Genomic DNA, 19,382 nt, shown 5'->3' on the forward strand with positions numbered 1-19,382 from the left:
TCAGATATGACTGTACAGCACTGTGGCTGTCAACTTGTTTTTTTTATGGGAAGAAGGGGTGGGGGTGGGAGGTTACACCGTTGTCATTTAGAAGCCTGTGAGATGACAATTGTGTTGTTGATCTGTTACCTTGACATATAGTAGCTCTCATGCGGTTTACAGAAACATGACTATGCTGCCATCTGATGGCAGCTAAACACATCTAGTTTACTAACAGATGTAGATGTGATTATTATTCCAGCAGGCAGCTGATTAAAGGAGCAGAAAGTGTAAAAATTAGTTTAGGTCACAGCAAATGTATTGTATGCTACATAGTTGAAATTGCACCTTCCTGGATGTCAGCGTGTTTTGATTTGATCCAGCAGCCATAGAGCACATTAAATTAGGGAAATAATGCAGCTGATTGTGTTTTGATGATTTAATCGTAATGCACTGCCATGCTTAACATTCGGTGTATTTACATGAAAAGGGTAATAATGCTTTGGGTTACATGCTGTATTATACACAGAAGATGCTTGGGTTGGATGTTTTTGCTTTTTTTGTGAACTTTTTGAGCGCAACATGTCACAAAATATACACAGAACTTCACCCGTCTATGCATGCATTTTATTAATTGCTTAGCCAAATTTAGGGTTGCTTGAAAGCTGGAGCCTATCCCAGCAATCACTGGACGAGAGGCAGGGTGCACCCTGCACAGGTACCAGGGGGCAACTCTGAATCTTTAAGCTTGTAATTTTTCATATTCATAAATGTTTAATGTATAGTTCACCCACACTTAGGAGCTTCATTTTGTATTTGTTCGTTGTTAAAGCACTGAAAGTGATTATCTTAGATTTTATTCTTAATGTTATTTTTCATCTCAGTAGCTTTTCTTCATAAACACAGCAGCAAATTGTCTTTTTGAAAACAAATTATGTTGTCTTTTTGGTCTGAGTCAAAAAGCTGTGCTATAACCACTTTTAGAGCTCAACAGGAAAATATATTGTTATATAACTTTACGTCTTCATTGAATAAAACTTTATGTTTGGCCATAAAATTCTGTGTGTACATTGTGTAACATGTCATGTTGCCTTTATAACATTAAAATCTTGTACTCTCATTAGCTAAATATATTGTGCTTGATAAACATGTGAGGTACTGATATCATTCAGTATTGATAGTTACAAAATGTTTTGCTTTTTAGAAAACCATACTGTTAAAAGTAAATTTGTGTCACTGGGATCACCAACTCCAGTCCTCGAACGTATTAAAAGTTTCCCAAATGCAACACACTTGATTCAAATAAAATGGATTTCCAAGAGCTTGTTGTCAACTTAATGATTTACCCCAGGTGTGTTGCTGCAGGGAAACATCTGATGCCTCAGGATACCAGCCCTTGAGGTTTGGAATTAGTGATCTCTGCTTTATAGTAATACTTTAGAGCATTATTGTTTTTTATTTTTATTTTTGGTCCCTGCCGCTAAAGACATACTGTTTGACATTTGATCACTGTAGTAAATGTACAATATATGTAATGTAACTTCTCTTGAAAACAGTAGATGTGGTAATATTTTTACTTATGTCAGAGAAGACTGATAACCAATATTAACTTTCATTGTTTCAGGATTTTCTTTTTTTTTTTTTTTTTTTTTTTTTTTTTTTTTAACTTTTTTATTGTAACAGCTGACCACAGATGCATACCACAGTACAATATCAATAAAATGCTTTAACCAAATTACAAGTAGTGCATGTCCTATTTCACTGTAATAACTTGTTTTATTATAGTTTTAATGCAAAAATCTAATTTTATTTTATATTGTCACTGTTAGTCTTGATGAATAAATGGTAGAACTGATCAATTACGGCCGTCATCTGTTCAGCTTTATGTAATTTCTGAGGTAATGTATTAGATAGTGAAATATAGATCATTTTAAACTCACTTTTTCCCTTTTGTATGATATCTTCCTATTCAATATTTTATGACTCTTTACAGTTCTTTTTTTAACTATCAAAATATATTTGATTTTTTTAAAGTTCTATTTATTTTGTATGCTCTTAAATCCTGTCTAAGGTTGAATGTTAATCCCTGAAGCAAGTTTGTGTGGGGAGGCAGAGCATGCAGTTGGGTTTCTGGGGGGTGAAAAACACAGGCCACCATAAACTTGTACAGATTTTTGTAGAAAACATTTTTAGGGCCATCTGTGCACATTAGCAGCTATAGCAGGGGAGTTCAAAACTGGTTCTCGAAAGCTACAATCCTGCAACTTTGAGATGCATCCCTTCTCCAACAAGATGAGTTCCTGAATTCCCTCATCTGCATGTCACTCAGCTTTGCAGAAGACTAGTAGCAAGCCTTTTTTTTTAAATCCGTGTGTTGGAGAAGGGTTGCATCTAAAAGTTGCAGGAGAGTAGGTTTCAAGGACCAGACAGGCACCTATGTGCAGAAAACACAAGGCTTCATGCTGATGCATACATATAGTGGTTCATAGCAAATTGATGTTTACTTTACATAAGCATTTTTTGCCATAGTCTACAATGGGTAAGTAAGCCCAGGGAGTGTCTTTCATCTTCATAGTGAGTGGATACACCTGGGACATTTAAAAAGGTTACCAGAAATGTATTATGGAATAACATGAAGAAGATAAATTATTCTCCACAGGCTTGGCTGTTGGAGCGGCATTTTAATAACATGACAAGTCAAGTCACATGTTTTTACTTTGCCTTCTTATTAGCTTGCATCACTGGAAACTGTATAGTGTCAATAGAAGGCACTGTCCTGTCACCATCTAACCCTATTTAGTATTTTAACAGTCTGGAAATACAAAACTTAAAATGTGTATAAATAACATGCAAAATGTGTCAGAAGTTGTGCCCTATTCATATACAGTCCCATGAGAACATGATTGTACATGATTTGTAATGACTTAATGCAATAACACATGTGTACTGCATGATGTATCTGTATACATGCACAGTAAGTCCCTACATATTATGGAGGAAGATGAAAGAGCTGACAGAGCAGATTTGATTGAAGAATTTCTGGCGAGACTTGGGCTTTTCAAACTTGGCTTTTCCATCAGAGTGCAGCCATGATAGTTAATCATATCTAGCATCTCACTGCCTTGACAGGTACAGATAAGGCATGGAGAGCAACCAGTTTGAGGGTTTTAAGCCAAAAAAAAAAAAACAACCAAAAAAAACAACTAAAAAAAATTGATTAAGGATTAAGTTTCTAACAGCAGTGATGCAATCAGTCTTGTTTCCTTTATAATTTTTTTAAAATTTTTTTATTTATTTATTTATTTTTATAAATCTTCCTCTGTTAAGTTTGGTCTCCTGTGCATTACCCTGCATCAGAATAAAAAGAGAATCATTCTGAGTGGTCAAAACATCCAGGAGTATGTATGTTTGTTTTAATTGTTTTAAACCTCAACCTGCTTTATTGCCACATTAAACAGAATGACAGTCACACCACATAAGAAGAATTGATTAATAAAAGACTGAAAAACTTGAAAGAAATTCATCTGGCTGGATTCTTCAACAAAGACATAATACTACACCTCTGTCTGAAGCAAAGGGCATAGTTGACTACTGGCTCATATTAAAACCATTACATTTAAATAACATTATGAAGTTAATAGTTTTGCAACGTTTCTTGAATGTGCCCTGCAATGGACGCCACCTTTCGCCCGAAGACTGCTGGGATAGACTCCAGCTTCCCTGCAACCCTTGATTGGACTAAGCGGTTTGGATAATGAATGAATGAAATTTCTTGAATGTTGTTTATCAGAATATTTATCTTTAATTCAAACGGACATCATTTGTGTGCATCCAGGTGTAAGCTGATTTCTGGAGAAAAAAAGAGCTTTGTGAACAATGTCTCTGATGATATCCTAAATTGCCAATAGACTCTCTTTGGTGCAGATAATGTAGAAACTGCAGTTTGACTTCCCCTCCTTGTTATAAAGTCTTCTAAAAATTTTCCTGTGACATAAATATTGTGTGTCTTTTGTTTCTAAATATCCACTTGTTTTTCAGCAATTAAAACCACCCAGCTTTGCTCATGGAGGGATTTGCTTTGTTTTAATTGTGAACAAGGTTTGTAACCTTCCAGTCAGCCGACCTGCAGTAAAACAAGTTCTAATAATGAGACCCTCTTGTGACCTTTGGTTAGTAGTAAAAAGGGCAGATGGAAAAGAACTTTGGAGTTTTAATTTGTCCCCAAGTCTTATTATGGGGTAAAGAAATGCAGGCAAAGATCAACAGGCATGCTACGTTTCAAACACCTACTGGCATTATAACGTCCTTGAAACGTAATTGTGGCATCACAACTTTGGCACTCCAAAACACATTTCCTTTCCTAACCCTATAAAGCCAAATTGATCATACTTGATACATACAGTTTCTGAGACATTTTGCATCACTTTATGGTAGAAACTTTGCTCAAAACCCTGTTTACATCATATTATAATGGTGTCCTGCCCCCTGGTGGACATCAGAAACTGGTAACTGGATTTTAACAACATAAAAGTTATGTAACATAAAATAACCTTTATGAGAGATGAGAGTGGACAAACATGGATCATGTTTTTAAATGTAATTATATTGAGAAAACAAGTTAACTATCTAATGATGTATTATGTTATCTCAAGATTGCCAGGAAGTGAGTGCAGTGAAACATCCATACCTGCTATTACTAATTTTGACTAGTTGTGACATATACCATTGAAGTTAAATTAGGCCTTAACCACTCACTCTCAAGCTCATTTTCGTCATTTGGAAATTTCAACAGAACATAGCTTGAAATGTTATTGTTACCAGTTACCTTGTGACAATTAGCTTTTTGATGTTGAGATTAATTAATTAACTTAAAGAATAATTAATTTATTTTAAAATGCATTACTTGTTATGTTCAGCAAAAGATATTACAAATTATCTTTTAACATGTTGCTGACAATGAAAAATTTAGCAAAATACACATGTTCTTTGCACAGTGATCTGCTGCACTCTAGTTGGCAATTCCAAACTCAAATGCAGCAACTCAAGGGTTTTGCATAGAAGGCAAGATGACACAATATTTCTTATTTACTTCAAATTATCTAGCTGTTCTAGTGCAATTCCTGGAGAACATATTATTGGCGAACATTCATTCAGGGCCAGAGTTGATGCACAGGAATTGCATCCACAATGTTATCTCATAGAAGATTTAATGCATATTGCTTGCATGGCTTTTCTATTGTTTTCATATTAATTATATTTAATCAGTATAATGTTACTCAACAAAGTCCTATATTGCATTTAGCGTTAAAATCAGTGACATATTATTTTTCCAAGCACACAGTGTTTATCGTGCATGGCTGGTACAGGCTATAACAATATTATACTTTGTTGTGTGGTATAACATTTCACTCCTGCCATAAACTGATTAGCTTGTTTGCCTACTTGGAACAATAATGCATCACACTAAATATAGTGATCATTGTTCCCTTGTTTATCTAAAATAACACCATGCTGCTGCTTATTGCCGCAAAGACAGGGCATTTTTATTCCCTGCATCCATATGCTAGGTAAACATATAACATATTCTTACTTGTTAACGCTTTAAAGTCCTGGTCTACCATTTGGTAGAGGTAAATTTACAGTGACTTTGATGAATTTCTTTTAAAAAGAATTGTAAAAATAAACCTGCCTGAACCATCCCTATCAATTGATTTGGGTATGTAAAACCCAATCTAAGTGTTTGTCATAACACTACTATTTCAAATTTCAACCACTGTTGTTAAATTTTTATTAAGTTTTTCTTTTTAACATCTTAACCATTTGCTAAAAACATCTATTCTGTTTATTGTTGTCCAAAATAAATAGAAAAACACAGAGAAACATTTTACTCCTAATGCCTTTTCTTTAGTGTGAAAGTTAAAGGGTTAAAATTCTTTGTAAGATTCTTCATGAGGTTGCCTTTGAGGAGAGGTAGATAATGTTAAAAAATGTAAATTCTTTCAGAGGGTGACAAATGAAGGTTATTCTTGTCACTGCCAAATGACCTTGCATCGTAATCTGATATGTGAATACTCTATATAATGTAACTCAAGAATTACTCAACAAATCAGACAGTTTGATAGATAATGTACCATATTTATATCGTCCATATGAAGGAGCATGTGATGTATGAACAAACACACTCCATGCATGCAAATAGCATCCCATGGCAGACAGAAGAAGCTAGACAGTAAAGGTGTAACTTTGTTGTCAAACAAAGCAAATGTGGAGCAAAGCACTGAGATAATGACATAAAAATTAAATATAAGGGGTTTCCGTTTTTTGAACATGATGATACGTAAATAATGTACAATGTAAATATTGGTCTCATTGACACAAGACTGCTGCAACTTCCTTGAAATGTTTAATTTTTTAATATTATTTTTTAAAAAAAATCAATAAATAAAGAAAAGAAATGGCAGAAAAATGTTTATTTGCATTTGTTGTCATTTCCTTGGAACCGGACATTAATATGATTTTTTTTTTTTTTTTTCTTGAACATACTTTCGAGATACCACTTCATGGTAAAGCATCAAAATTTGAACAAATGAGGACACGACATACTCTTGATTTCTAACTGTATAGAAAAATAGCTCAGAAAAGGTTTACTTCCATTAGGTTTTTTTCTCTCTTTTTGGTAAGAAAAATACAATATAGAAGAAGAGCAGGATGTTAAAAGAGATGGTAAAGCGTTTTGATTTGTTTGTGATGTGTTTGTTGATGCTTTTGTCTTCAAAGCAAGTTTTTTTTATGTTCACAGCTATCATGAATCTGCTGTGGACTATCATATAGGTCACTGATTGTTGTGTCATCCTGCCTCATTTTTTAGCATGCTGTCCAGTCTTCTGAGTGGGAATAATATTTCCTGGAGGTGTCTGCAGCAGAAGACTTAAAGTTGTCCAGCACTTTCACAAATGGCATGCTTCCTGATGGATCACCTTAAGCATTTAAAGTTGACAAAATGGTAACATCAAGTTCAGTAGTGTGTTTGTTAAAACGCAAATGTCTGTCTGAAGGAAGAAAGAACTGGTTACAAATAAAAAGAGGCATAAATAACATACTTATAGTAGTGCGATTGCATAATTCGGGTTGGATAATAAACAATAATTGATTGGCTGATGATGACAAATGTATCTGTTTATTTGTTTTTAAAATAATGCCATTACTGGAAAGAGTAACTGTTATTCACAGCTCATATAAGCGAGGGAGTTTTGAAGCTGAAAATAAAAAAGTACTTTCACAGTGTTGGAGAAATCTTTAAAAAATAAAAAACTGCCTGAACTCGAACTCACCAGTGGCTGATAGTCCTATCATTTAGCTAACTTATGAGTCCTATTTCCTGTAAATATAGCTAACTATGTAGGATTTACAAGAGTAAAATAAAACACCAAGAATGACCTGGAAATATTAAGTCCTATTTATAATAATCATTCTATATTTGAAAGACACAGTTCCTTCTCCGAAGACAAACTTTACTCAGTTTGTCCACCAGATGGAGACAAAGACCTAGGTAAATATCTGATGCCACAGCATACACGAGTCGCAGACGGTAGCAGCTCTAAAGTAAACCAAAAATCCATTTTAGATCATTTTGAGGGCATGTTAATCTTTAAGTGTTATTTACTTAACCTCTAGAGGACGTGCATAGTACAATATTTGCCTAGAGTAGAGCAGTTCATTCATTAGAAACTTTTCCCTGTTCGCTTCCCATACTTACTCGCGGAAAAACTTTTTATACCAGAGAACCACATAGAACCAACCAGCTGATTAACAATGGTTTCTTTAAGGAGGTAAGAAAATGTGGCTGATCACAGCCGGTCATTTGATACACATGTTTTTTGTGTGAGTAAAGTTATTCTTAGTAGTTTATGTCCACTGAAGAGGAAACGTTTATGCAAACTCACATTTCGTTGCCATGACAACGTGTGCCATGGCCAACGCCACCTGAAAAAAATAACCAAGGTTTCTGCCCTATCTTTCAATAAAAGTAGCGTAAAATTTTTTTCTCTCTAGTTACGAGATACATATTTTAGTACGATAGATTATTTTGTGGTTTTAATCAACTGTGTCTAACATTTTTAGCTAACTAGCTAATTTTGTTCAAGGAAATAGCTTACATGTGAAAATGACGCTAAATAATTGAAATTGGTCGTATGCTATGTTTTCAGCAATGTTATCTGCTGAACACTGTTGCTTACTAACTCAAAGTGTATGATGTTAAATGTTTGTGTCAGTAAAAAAAGTGACCGTTGACATAAGTATATCCCAGCAATCTTAATTTAGACCATGTTTTCTGCATTTGATTTGCTCTTGTTTCTGCAGTGGCCTACATTTTTATGTCTCTCCTCCTCGCTTCCCAAGGCTGAGCCCAGCAAGGGCAGAGATTAGCCTTAACCAGGATTAAACCAATGAGAAAATTTGAATTTGTTGGCCCTTATCTCCTAGCAACATGTGGAGTGCCCAGAGCAAATGGCAGAATTTGATCTTTTGCTTCCTTATGGCAAAGCATGCCCCCCCCCCACACTTTCTTTTTTCCCCTGCAAGAGACACTTATCAAACATGACCATTGAAAACAGCCGAGTGGGGTGTGTGGGGGACATTTAAATGGTTTGTTTACAGGGAAACAACATGTTTTACTTGGATGCAGAACAGTCTAACCCCTTAACATCAAATCTTCTTTTACTAGAAACTTGGAAACATTGTGGTTGAACTGTGTCTACGGAAAGTAGTGTGTAGCACATAGTGATTCTGCGCCAAAGAAAAGGTAAGACATTACTGTGAACACTGTCTTGTTGCAGCACACAAGGAAACATTATTAGTATGTCTTGTGACAAATGCAGATTGCAATCTGTGTCACAAACTTTATTGTTAAGACCTAATTTTACTCATTTTGTAGGAAAAATTCTTCTTAAGGGGGTTAAAGTTGCAGATCCTTTGTGTCAGCTCAATAGTCCATCAACTGCCAGGTCCAGTAAATGTTTACAGCTTTTTAGGAAGTCTCATGTAGGCTTTAACTACTTAATTTCCATAAGTTATTGGTATCACACATTTAGACTACAAGCTCTGATATCCTTGCTGCATACTATTAGAATTCGCTCTGTAACTTAGTAAAGTAGGAGGGATATTTGCATTCCAAACATGCAATTTCTTGCCTCATCAGGTAATGTAATTCCATGCTTCATTAGGACTGTGAAGTTTATCATTTGTCATCAAAGCCAAGCTGTCAATAAATGATTAAGTTTCACATGAGTAAAAGGTAATATTTGGGCTCAAGCAAAATGGATAGCTGTGTATACTTTAATTGCAGTTACAAAAGATTCTGCTTTGTTTGATTTTCAGGAGAAATTTCAGAAGCTGTTGGTCATAGCTGGAAGGAACGTTACACAGCTTAAGCCTTGCTTATTTCTTTTGTTTATGCAATTAAAGAAGGGACAAATTAGGCCTGATAGGAAAGTACATGCAAAGTATGTTGATGGTCTGTTTGAAATAGCAAAGTGGTAGCTTTTTTTTCCCCATTAGCTTATTTGATTTATGTGTGATATAGACCTACTAACTTGTTGTGCTGCAACTGTCCTGCTTTGCAATGTCTTCTATTTATGGATAATTACAGTGGCCCTTGGGTCATGCAACATTTCATCATACAGAAATGATTAAACAGACAACACAGTAGCAACACAGAACTTACAAAAACAGTATTAGCAAACACCAAAAATTTTGTGTGTTGTACTTGTAGATGTCTTACATAAGGATTGTAAACATGGATTGGTTGTATGTATTTGGCTACAGGCAATGTAATGTCACCCACTGATATGCAAATATTTAAAGACTGAATTTTAACTTTCAGAAAATTCTGGAAAGATGTACTGACAAAAATCCGAGTTCTTAGCACAAGTATCTTTGGAATGAGGAGATTGTTTTAGAAGTATCACGATATAAAGACAAGAAGGGGGTGATCTCATTTATATGAGGTGTTTTGGCCCAAGTGCTTAGTAGAATTAAGTGATAAGTATTGTGTTCTCTAACATTACAACATCAAGTTTGTGGTTCTTAATGGATGTTTCTATTATCCATTACTGTTTATTGATAGGTATAAAAAAAATTATTTGTTGAGCCCATAAGATGTCTGAGATATTGCTAACTTTCTATAATAAAATACAATAACATGAAAATTACTTTATTTATTCCAAATGGAAACTGCCATTGTAATCAATTTGCAGGTTAATATCTAATACTAATTTTTATAGACTGACCCTATTTTACAGTATGCAACTAAGTTACTTTCAAATTTTCAAAGGTACTGACTAGTGCCTTGGACACAGAGGCAAATCAGTCTTTGTTTGGTGTTCATCAGTCACTTTTGTTAAATTTAAACTTGATTTTTGAGACATGGTGACATGTTGCATGATCAGACCAAACTCTAACAGGCTAGAAATAGAAGAGTTTGAATGGATCTACAGCTATCATGCAATAATCTGATGATACTGAAAACCAAGTAGTCTGAACTTGGCTTTAGGGAGTTTAGAGTCCTTACTTCAGTCTCATTGACATTGAGCGAATGAGACTTAGTAAATATACATTACCTTGAGTTAATGAAAGACAAGCAGGTTTGAGGGGGAAAAGTTACACAGGATCAGAACTAATCTATCCCTTGTGTGTCCCTACTGTCTTTGTTCCAAAGTGACATTGACTTTGTGTGCCTGTTTGTTTAATTATATCCCCCAACACTTGCAGCCATTGTGTACTGTGTATATTAATTCACTTCTAGTGTGAAAAGGCAGAAATTACTGTCTGACAAAATGATGGAGAGGTGAGGCGAGTCTGGACTTGATCTGCGATGTACTGGTGGCTCTAATGACTTCCTGCTGAAACTGGAGATGAGACAAACATATGCTAAAAAGTGGACATCAGCCTGTCTCCTGGGGTGTGTCCTGATGTTTGCTTGTCTTTCAGTGTGTCTATGGGGGATCAAAGATCATTATGTGTTGAAATTGTTATTGTAACTTGCACCATGCATGCTACTCTGTCATTACTTAACCTGGGTTTGTAGTAATTCTTGGCTCAGCTCTTTTTCTGTGTAGAGATTAGATTAGAGCAAACCATAAACAGAATTCTGCAGCACACTAATGTTTTCTTAATTAAGTCAAGAAAATAGTACACAAGCACTCTGGACTTGGTCCTTCAGGGGTTTTTTAAAATTTCACATTATTAGTACACAGATCCCTGAAAGGAAAATGCATCCTTAATGGAAAGCATTTTAGATGCACAGGTGGCACAGGAACAACATTCTTACCCACCACAGCTGAGTGGTCTAAATCCCAATTGTATTCCCAGCAATGTTGCCATTCGACAAACACAACTGCCAATGCTTTGCAGGATGCTGAATTATCACTCACCTTCCTCCCATTAGCAGTTCTTGAGTGTTCTTTGGGAATTTGCTTACTAATTGTCAAAGTGAATGTGGCACTTTTATTAGTGACATTTACAAAGACTGAGATGGTTTAATTGAATCGTTTTTTTAGTTGAACTTTAGCTTGTGCTTAAGTACAAAATTCTGTTTTTGGAAATAAAAATAACCTCTGTGACAAAAAACAAAAACAAACAAAACTGCTTAGTGATTTTTTTTTTGTTTTGACCTGCAGTGTTCAGATAATAACCCCAAGCATCAAGCAATTTAAGGCCTGTGTCTGCATGCCTCTGTGTTCAGGTCAGACCTCTCACCCTAACATGACCTCTGGATCTGATCTCCTTTGCATGAAAGATTTGGGGGCAACAACTGTGTATTGCTGTCTGGGAGACATCTGAGGTGTACAAAACCTTCCTCCATTCACCTCAGTTTCTCAATGATACACTCATCTAATGCCTCTGTCTTCCATAAATGAGCTGTGATTGAGATGCTTGTAATTTCCAGAGGCTGTCACAATCGTTTTGATTAGAAAATAGGAGATAATGGGAGAGACAGGCCTGTTATGAGAGCCCTGTCAGGGCTAAAATAATGCGTCAGAGTGAAGAGGTTAAAGACACTGCTTCCTTGTTAATAATTAATTGCTATGCGTGTGGTGGATCTACTTCATCGCTCCCAGTCATCACTTGGTAATTGCTTTACATTTAATTTGGCTTCAGAGACTGTTTTTCAAGCTGGCTATATTGTGATTAAACTGAATATGGGCTTAGACAGAAGCAGCAGTTTGGTCATAACGCAGTAATGAAATTGTGACAAGTTAGAATATGTGGAACAAATTGGCTCCTAGATTCTGTACACTAATTATAGTTTTTGGAATTATGCTCAAGATAAATTGTCTCTGCTGTATCTCTACATAGAAATGAAAGTTCACTTAAAATATTTAGCTAACCAGCTATAATTATGTGGATAAGAACATTTTTGTGATCTATCATGTGAACTGTCTTTGAGTTTTGAAGTCATAATTGTCCAGAATTGATTAAACTTTGTAGATAATAAATGGCAGCCATCTGGGTCATTACAGAATGAAGGAGACATTTTATTCTTTGGTTAAGGGATTTTTAATCAGTCGATAATATTTCAAACTTTTGACTTCAAAGTTTGTGAACCTGCTAGACTTCTCTTTATAATCTACTGTTCCTCAATATTTCAATGTGATTAAAGTGTCAACAAATCCTTCAGCAAAAAGGGTCTTATCTGCTGTTTGTTCATATCCTTAAATATGCCATATAATGATAAATTTCACTGAAACACCTTTTGACTTTCTGCGCTGACAAAACCATTTACTTAGTAGAATTAACGAATATTTATGAGTTAAAACAAAGTTAAAACATGTTCTTTTTACAAGATTATTGCCTTCATGAATGCCGTTGTAGGGGTTGACTTGAAAACAATTTGTTTTGTCATATACATTTTGTCATATACATATATGTGTATATATATATATATATATATATATATATATATATATATATATCTGTGTGTATATATATATATATATATATATATATATATATATATATATATATATATATATATATATATATATATATATATATATATCTGTGTGTATATATATATATATATATATATATATATATATATATATATATATATATATATATATATATATATATATGACAAATGTATATGTCTATATAAAATATGTGTGTACTTGTGTGTGACATATGTGATATCTGGGTTTGTGTGTGTGTGTGTGTGTGTGTGTGTGTGTGTGTGTGTGTGTGTGTGTGTGTGTGTGTGTGTGTGTGTGTGTGTGTAGGCATATTAAACCTAGGAAGTTGGAAACTAAGAAAACTGAATCCATGACCTCACCTATCTGCATAACTACAGTAGAAAAATAATTTGTTTTGTCAGAACAGTTTAATTAGGAGTCTATTTTTATAGACGTGTGTATTCTTATAGCCTGACCAACCTCAGAGAGATACTAATATTTTATTTCCTCTGTAGCTGACACAAGCATATGCCATTGGACTTAGACATGAACCAGAAGTCAGCATGGACCAGTCCTGCTACGTTGGAGAAGAATGTGCCTGTTATACGCCTGAAAGATGATGCAGAGCTAAAGGTATGCAGAGCTAATATACTGCTACTGCAATGGGGCCATCAATGAGAAAGTTACACAGTCTGAGGTGACCTCTATAGTACATACAATGTGCACCTGAAGAGGTCCAAACACAACTTTTCTGCTGCATAGCCCACTTTCATTGGGGAATTTGACTTCTCCCTTCGCTAAATCCAAAGCAGCCAGTGCTCTGTCTAGCATGCACACAGATAATAATCAACTTAATTAGACCTGAGATTGAACGAACTGCAGCAGCAACTTAATCATTTGTAACTTGATTAAAAATACTATATTCTGCAGCTCATGAGACCAGAAAACTTTTAGTCGTTCCAAAGAATTTCAAATTAGGATGCACTTCACAATTCAGGTGTTAGGGGATAATATTTTTGTAAAATAACAGAGAAATGGTCCCAAGGTTTTTAATAAAAGCTCACAGGAAGTCGGTAACATTGAACAACTGTAAATTACAATGTAATAATGTTTTCTTTCTTGCCAATCCCCACAGGAAATTTATAAATTTGAAAGGAAATTGGGTCATGGTAGCTTTGGAGCTGTTTATGAAACCACCCACATTGAGTCACAGACAAAATGGGCTATTAAGATGGTTTACAGACCAGTGGTAAGTGAATTTTGAATCCTGCTGGGAGGTTGTTTTTTTTTTTTTTTTAATGTTTTTAAAATAAGAGAAGCCCTTGTAATGAGAGAAACCAATGTGGCTGTGATTTAACTTTCTGTCACATCAGGCAGGAAGTTCAATGGTTGAGATGGTGGATAACGAAATAAACATTCTCAAACAAGTGAATCATGCTCACATAATACATCTTGAGACAATCTACAACACGGCAATGGTAGGAATTGCTATTCTTTACATAACAAACTTGAAATAAATCTTAATGAAGTAGTTGGTAAGTTTTTAGTACGAAACATAATATAATTTAAATCTCATAAAGTAAATATTACTGATGATCCTAAAAGTTGACTGTCTTCTCTCCAGGCGATTTATTTTGTCACTGAGCTGTGCAAAGGAGGTGACCTGAAGAAGCTTCTGCAGCAAAAGAAGTTCTTTACAGAGGATGAGACTAGATATATTATCTCTTGTTTATCTGATGCTGTTTTTTACCTGCATAAAAGAGGTAATGCAATCTTACATACTGACATAATCATAGTGTTAAAATTGACCTCACTAATTTCACTATAAATGCAGAATTTTCTTTTACTCTGTCTGTCAGAGAACAATCTACTTTTTCCCATGAGTCAAGGTGCCTGCTGTAAATGGTCTACATGTTGCAGTGGATGCCATGCAATCATTTTGCATTATGAATCTAGGAAACTATGTATTAGCAGCTGTTTATCCAGTCTAGTTCACACATATGGCAGGTCCTGTCTATGGAGCCAGGCTTTAGGTAATTAGGATGAGTTGTTTTGAGGTTTGGACTAAAGTTTTCCTTTATTTTGTCCTTTTATTAAAGTTCACATTAATCAACTTCAAGCATATGGGGCATTTAGAGAACATTGGTAAACTGAAGCCACACTAACTTTCACTGCACAAAAAAATTCTCCACCTGTGGGAAATGAAGTGAAATGAATGTGCAGTATTAGAACTACATACTGTCACTGTGGGATTCTGTTGCCAGAGGTTGTGTCAAAGCAAATGTCTACTGTGTGACAAGCTTCTATTTCATTATTTAGCTCATATCTTGGTTAACATCAGCTATGCTGCTCTGCCTCCGTTCTTGTGTTTTGTGTTTAGTAGCAGGAAATCACAAACACTTCTTCAGTACAACTATGCCTTGCCTGTGCTTGTTAATAAGTAATTGTCTGTATCTGGGTATTTATGCATAACTTAACTATAACCTCCATCTGATTTATGAATGCAAGACATTTAGGGGTCTTTTGTAAATCATAACTAAATATTTTGAGTCATGCTCTTTCTGAAGGATTTTTGCATGCGTAGTTTTAGTTTGAAGCAGCATCCAGACTGACTATGTTTTGTATGATGCATGCTTGAATTGAATGGTAATCATACTATAATATCAACCTTTACACTGAAGCAAACAAGTGTTTGTTATATGAAAACTGAACATTGTAATGACAGTCCTACCACGGGGCACATTGATTCTGTCTCTCCCTCTCTGGATTTGTTTTAATCTGATCTCCTGTGTTGTGCACATACATGTTAATACATATAAGTCCCCGCTGTGCATTATGGAGAGACTGAATTAAAAGATGTTTCTACTGGATGAATCACATTCTTCATCTTAAAGGCCTCATACGTGGACACGTTACAAGACCAAGTTCACAACGCTCTAGTTTGTTATGAAAGATAAATCTAAAAGTCTTTTTGTCATGATGAAAGCTTCTGAGCATTAGGGTTTTCCTGTTTACCAAGATTATCCGATCTTTGGTTTGTCAGCACCATCTATATTTTGTTACATCCAATAATTCTTATCTGAACTTCAGCTCAGTTGAGCTTTGAACTTAATACCGATGTCTGTTGGTAAAAACAGGTAAAAATTGCTGTTTTTCAGTGCATTCACAAAGCAGCACAAATGGTTATAGAAATGTTCTCTCAGAAGGCACTCTATCCTTCCTATTTGGATTGTGGTGTGGGATCCTCACAAGGTGACGAAACTACATCTGTCTACCCTGAACGAGTCCTAAATGAAGTCCAGGGCAATCCCTGCATTTTCAGAGGAGCCAACACCCCGAAAACTGCAGCGTTCACACCACTGGGAAATGCCTATGCAGTAAATATTACAGTGGAAAGCCAGTTTTAACTTTTGTCTCAAGTTTGTCATTGTTTAAAATGTATATCGTAACTACATTACTTTAACAGCCAACATGCAGTTAAGGAAAACAAGGATGACTAACAAATAATTTTCTCAAATAGATAAATGAAAAAAAAAAAACCTTTCCACTTGTTTATGTTGGGCACACCAGTTGGTCTAGCTTACCTCACACACACACACGGCTAGCACTGTTACATTGTATAATTGGTTGCTTCGAACAGGGCAGTGAAAAGTACTGCCTAGGGCAAATTGTGTTTTTCTTCCTGCCATCCTTCATTCCGTTTTATTGAAAATATCTTTTCAATTTTTTCTTATTTAAAACAATGTCCGTCAGCCTGTTCTACTGTACGCAAGGTAAACAGATCACTGTGTTACTGTGTATGAAACAGTTCATACTGACCATAGTCTAGACCATAGTCTATCATATATATATATATATATATATATATATATATATATATATATATATATATATATATATATATATATACTGTATATATATATTTATATATATACTGTATATATAAATATATATATACATATATATATATATATATATATATATATATATATATATATATATATATATATATATATATATGTATATGTATGTAATAGGAATTTTCATTAAAAACATTATTTTATCTTACAGATATAGTCCATCGAGACTTGAAGCTTCAGAACATTCTTGTAAAAAATTCTTTTGATGAGGACGGTGGCAAGGTTGATATCAAGGTAAAAATGACTGCAGAAACCGTAAAACTTCTTATCACTGTTGCCGTCCTTTTCCACACTGAAAGCAAATCTCAGCTGGACACTTTCTAATCAGTTCAATCTCATATATAGTAACGGTTTTAAATAAAACCTCATTTTGATAGACTCCCTCTGCTTTTCCTTTGTAGTAGATCTGTACAAAGTAAAAGATACTAAAGTGTGTGAAGAGAAGTTAAGAGCATGGGTGTCGTACACTGATTACAAGCCACCCAGAACTCATAGCTTGTGTTTTAGTTGAAAGAAAGAAAAGACTCAGCATAAACACTCCAGAGTTTACACACTTAATTGTCTTTTTTTTATTTTAAATTTATTTAATATTTCTTATTTCTACACATCACAGAAACTTGCTCTATTGACTACCAAAAATCTTTTTGTGGAACAACCTAAATGATTGAACAAATGTTACGTTATTTTTATTCCAAATGATTTCTCATGATTTGATATCCTTTAAATGTAATGAGCTCTGTGACCCAAGAGGCTCTGTTTGTTACCAGTTTATTATGTCTACATGCTGAAGGGCCAATCAGGCATCAAATTAATTTGAATAACTTTTTTTTTTTTTTTATCTCATTCAAGGTAGCAGACTTTGGCTTGGCGATGAAGATGGGTGGTGTAGGCATTGGGAAGATGATGAAGAAGGCCTGTGGCACACTTATCTATATGGGTATGTTACTTACAATGGTAGCAGACTGCAATAAACTGACCATAGTGGGAATGATCTGTTTGGATCATGCCTTGGATTTTTGCTAATCACTTTTGAATGTTTGTTCTTGATTTTTCCTGAAACCCACATCCTTACATTTAAAATAAAAAACTGCATTGTGCCTATTTTGATTTCACAAATGAGTGAAAATATGTCATGCTACTTTTATGTGTTACACTGTAAGATGGTTACATTAACCATAAGTTTGTTGAGACTTTTACTTCATTCTAGTTGATGCAAGATTTAAAGAGATTCAGCATGTTTGAAAGACTTCAAAGTTGCACAAAATGTGCATGGTGAAAGACTTAATCTCCAGTGAATGCTGAGAGATAGTTTACCTTTTTTTCTTGCAAAGCCATTGCTCAAGCTTATAGTTGTCTTCCTTCTGTCTTCCTCTTACCATCTTTTGTGGCTCATTACTGCCACCAGCTGTGAATCTTAACTCCCACTACATGTATCATTGTTCTCATGAGCACAAATATTTTTGCATGTGACTGTAAAAAAAAAAAAAAAAATATCCAAGATAATGTTTCTTAATTAAAAGGGATTGTAGAAATGTAATCTAATTTTACATCATTCTTTAATGCTTTCAGATTTCTGTATGTTAGACTCAGTAAACCAAACATTTGTGATGTGTCATTTTCAGCACCTGAAATGATGAGAGGTCGTGGTTATAGCCACTGGTGTGACATGTGGAGTATAGGAGTCATTATGTTTATGTTGTAAGTAGACACATCTATAATGTTTTAGACATGTACATATTCTAATAATACGTATGTCTCTGTAATGTGTTCCTGCAGGCTTTGTGGAGAACCTCCATTTGTTTCAGAAACAAAGGAGGACCTGCTTAAGAAGATTTTGAACAAAGGAGTTCAGTTTACTCAACCTGCCTGGGCCACAGTCAGTGATGCAGGTGATTCTTCATTCTTACTTTTGAGTAAAAGCAAAAGCAGTACAAATGTTGGATTTAGTTCAGATTGTGACTAATTCAATAATGAGCTTGGACCTGTCTCGACAGCAAAACACTTACTGACTTGCCTTTTATGTGCGGACCCAGCCCACCGCATGTCCGCTCATGAACTGCTCGACAGCTCCTGGATTACAGTAAGGCACTGATTCCTCCAGCTGTTCTCATAAACCTTAAATGATTTCCATGAGGTGTTTTTATGGGATGCTTTGTCCAACAGGGTGAGAACAGTGTGCCTTCTGGTCCAACCAATGTGCTGAAGATGATGTATCACTACCAGGAAAAAGAAAAGAGTAATAGGAATACTTTTTTTATTATTTGCAAAAGTCAAAGACTTAAGTGTTTCTGTAAAGTGTCAGTCATGTTGCTATGGCTAACTGCACCTTAATATACTTTTAGACAGATAAAATACTGTATTTAGGGTGGCTAATTTCTGATAACATTTAAACAGAGCACCCAGTTTGACCCATCTCTTTTTCTGTCTTTGGGACTGACTGTCCATTGATGAAAGGACATGACAGTAATCTAATAAGCTCAAATGAATGATATACAGTGGCATAAAACATGGGTGGAAAATTCTCTTACCA

General features: G+C 34.9%; 1 protein-coding gene across 1 annotated transcript in view; it reads left to right on the plus strand.

Moving 5' to 3' along the window:
* Positions 1-13,478: 13,478 nt before the first annotated feature.
* Positions 13,479-19,382, plus strand: part of stk33 (serine/threonine kinase 33) — a gene marked incomplete at both ends in the record, with an annotated part of 11,728 nt that continues 5,824 nt past the window's right edge. Inside the window, 10 exons of the mRNA XM_079264103.1 lie at positions 13,479-13,565; positions 14,068-14,181; positions 14,306-14,410; positions 14,557-14,695; positions 17,004-17,086; positions 17,702-17,789; positions 18,475-18,550; positions 18,629-18,741; positions 18,847-18,932; positions 19,016-19,088. Coding sequence (XP_079120229.1) covers positions 13,479-13,565; positions 14,068-14,181; positions 14,306-14,410; positions 14,557-14,695; positions 17,004-17,086; positions 17,702-17,789; positions 18,475-18,550; positions 18,629-18,741; positions 18,847-18,932; positions 19,016-19,088 — 964 coding nt within the window. The remainder of the gene's footprint in view (positions 13,566-14,067; positions 14,182-14,305; positions 14,411-14,556; positions 14,696-17,003; positions 17,087-17,701; positions 17,790-18,474; positions 18,551-18,628; positions 18,742-18,846; positions 18,933-19,015; positions 19,089-19,382) is intronic.

This window comes from Telmatherina bonti (assembly GCF_933228915.1).
Source record: "Telmatherina bonti genome assembly, chromosome: 1".
Taxonomy (NCBI): Eukaryota; Metazoa; Chordata; class Actinopteri; order Atheriniformes; family Telmatherinidae; genus Telmatherina; species Telmatherina bonti.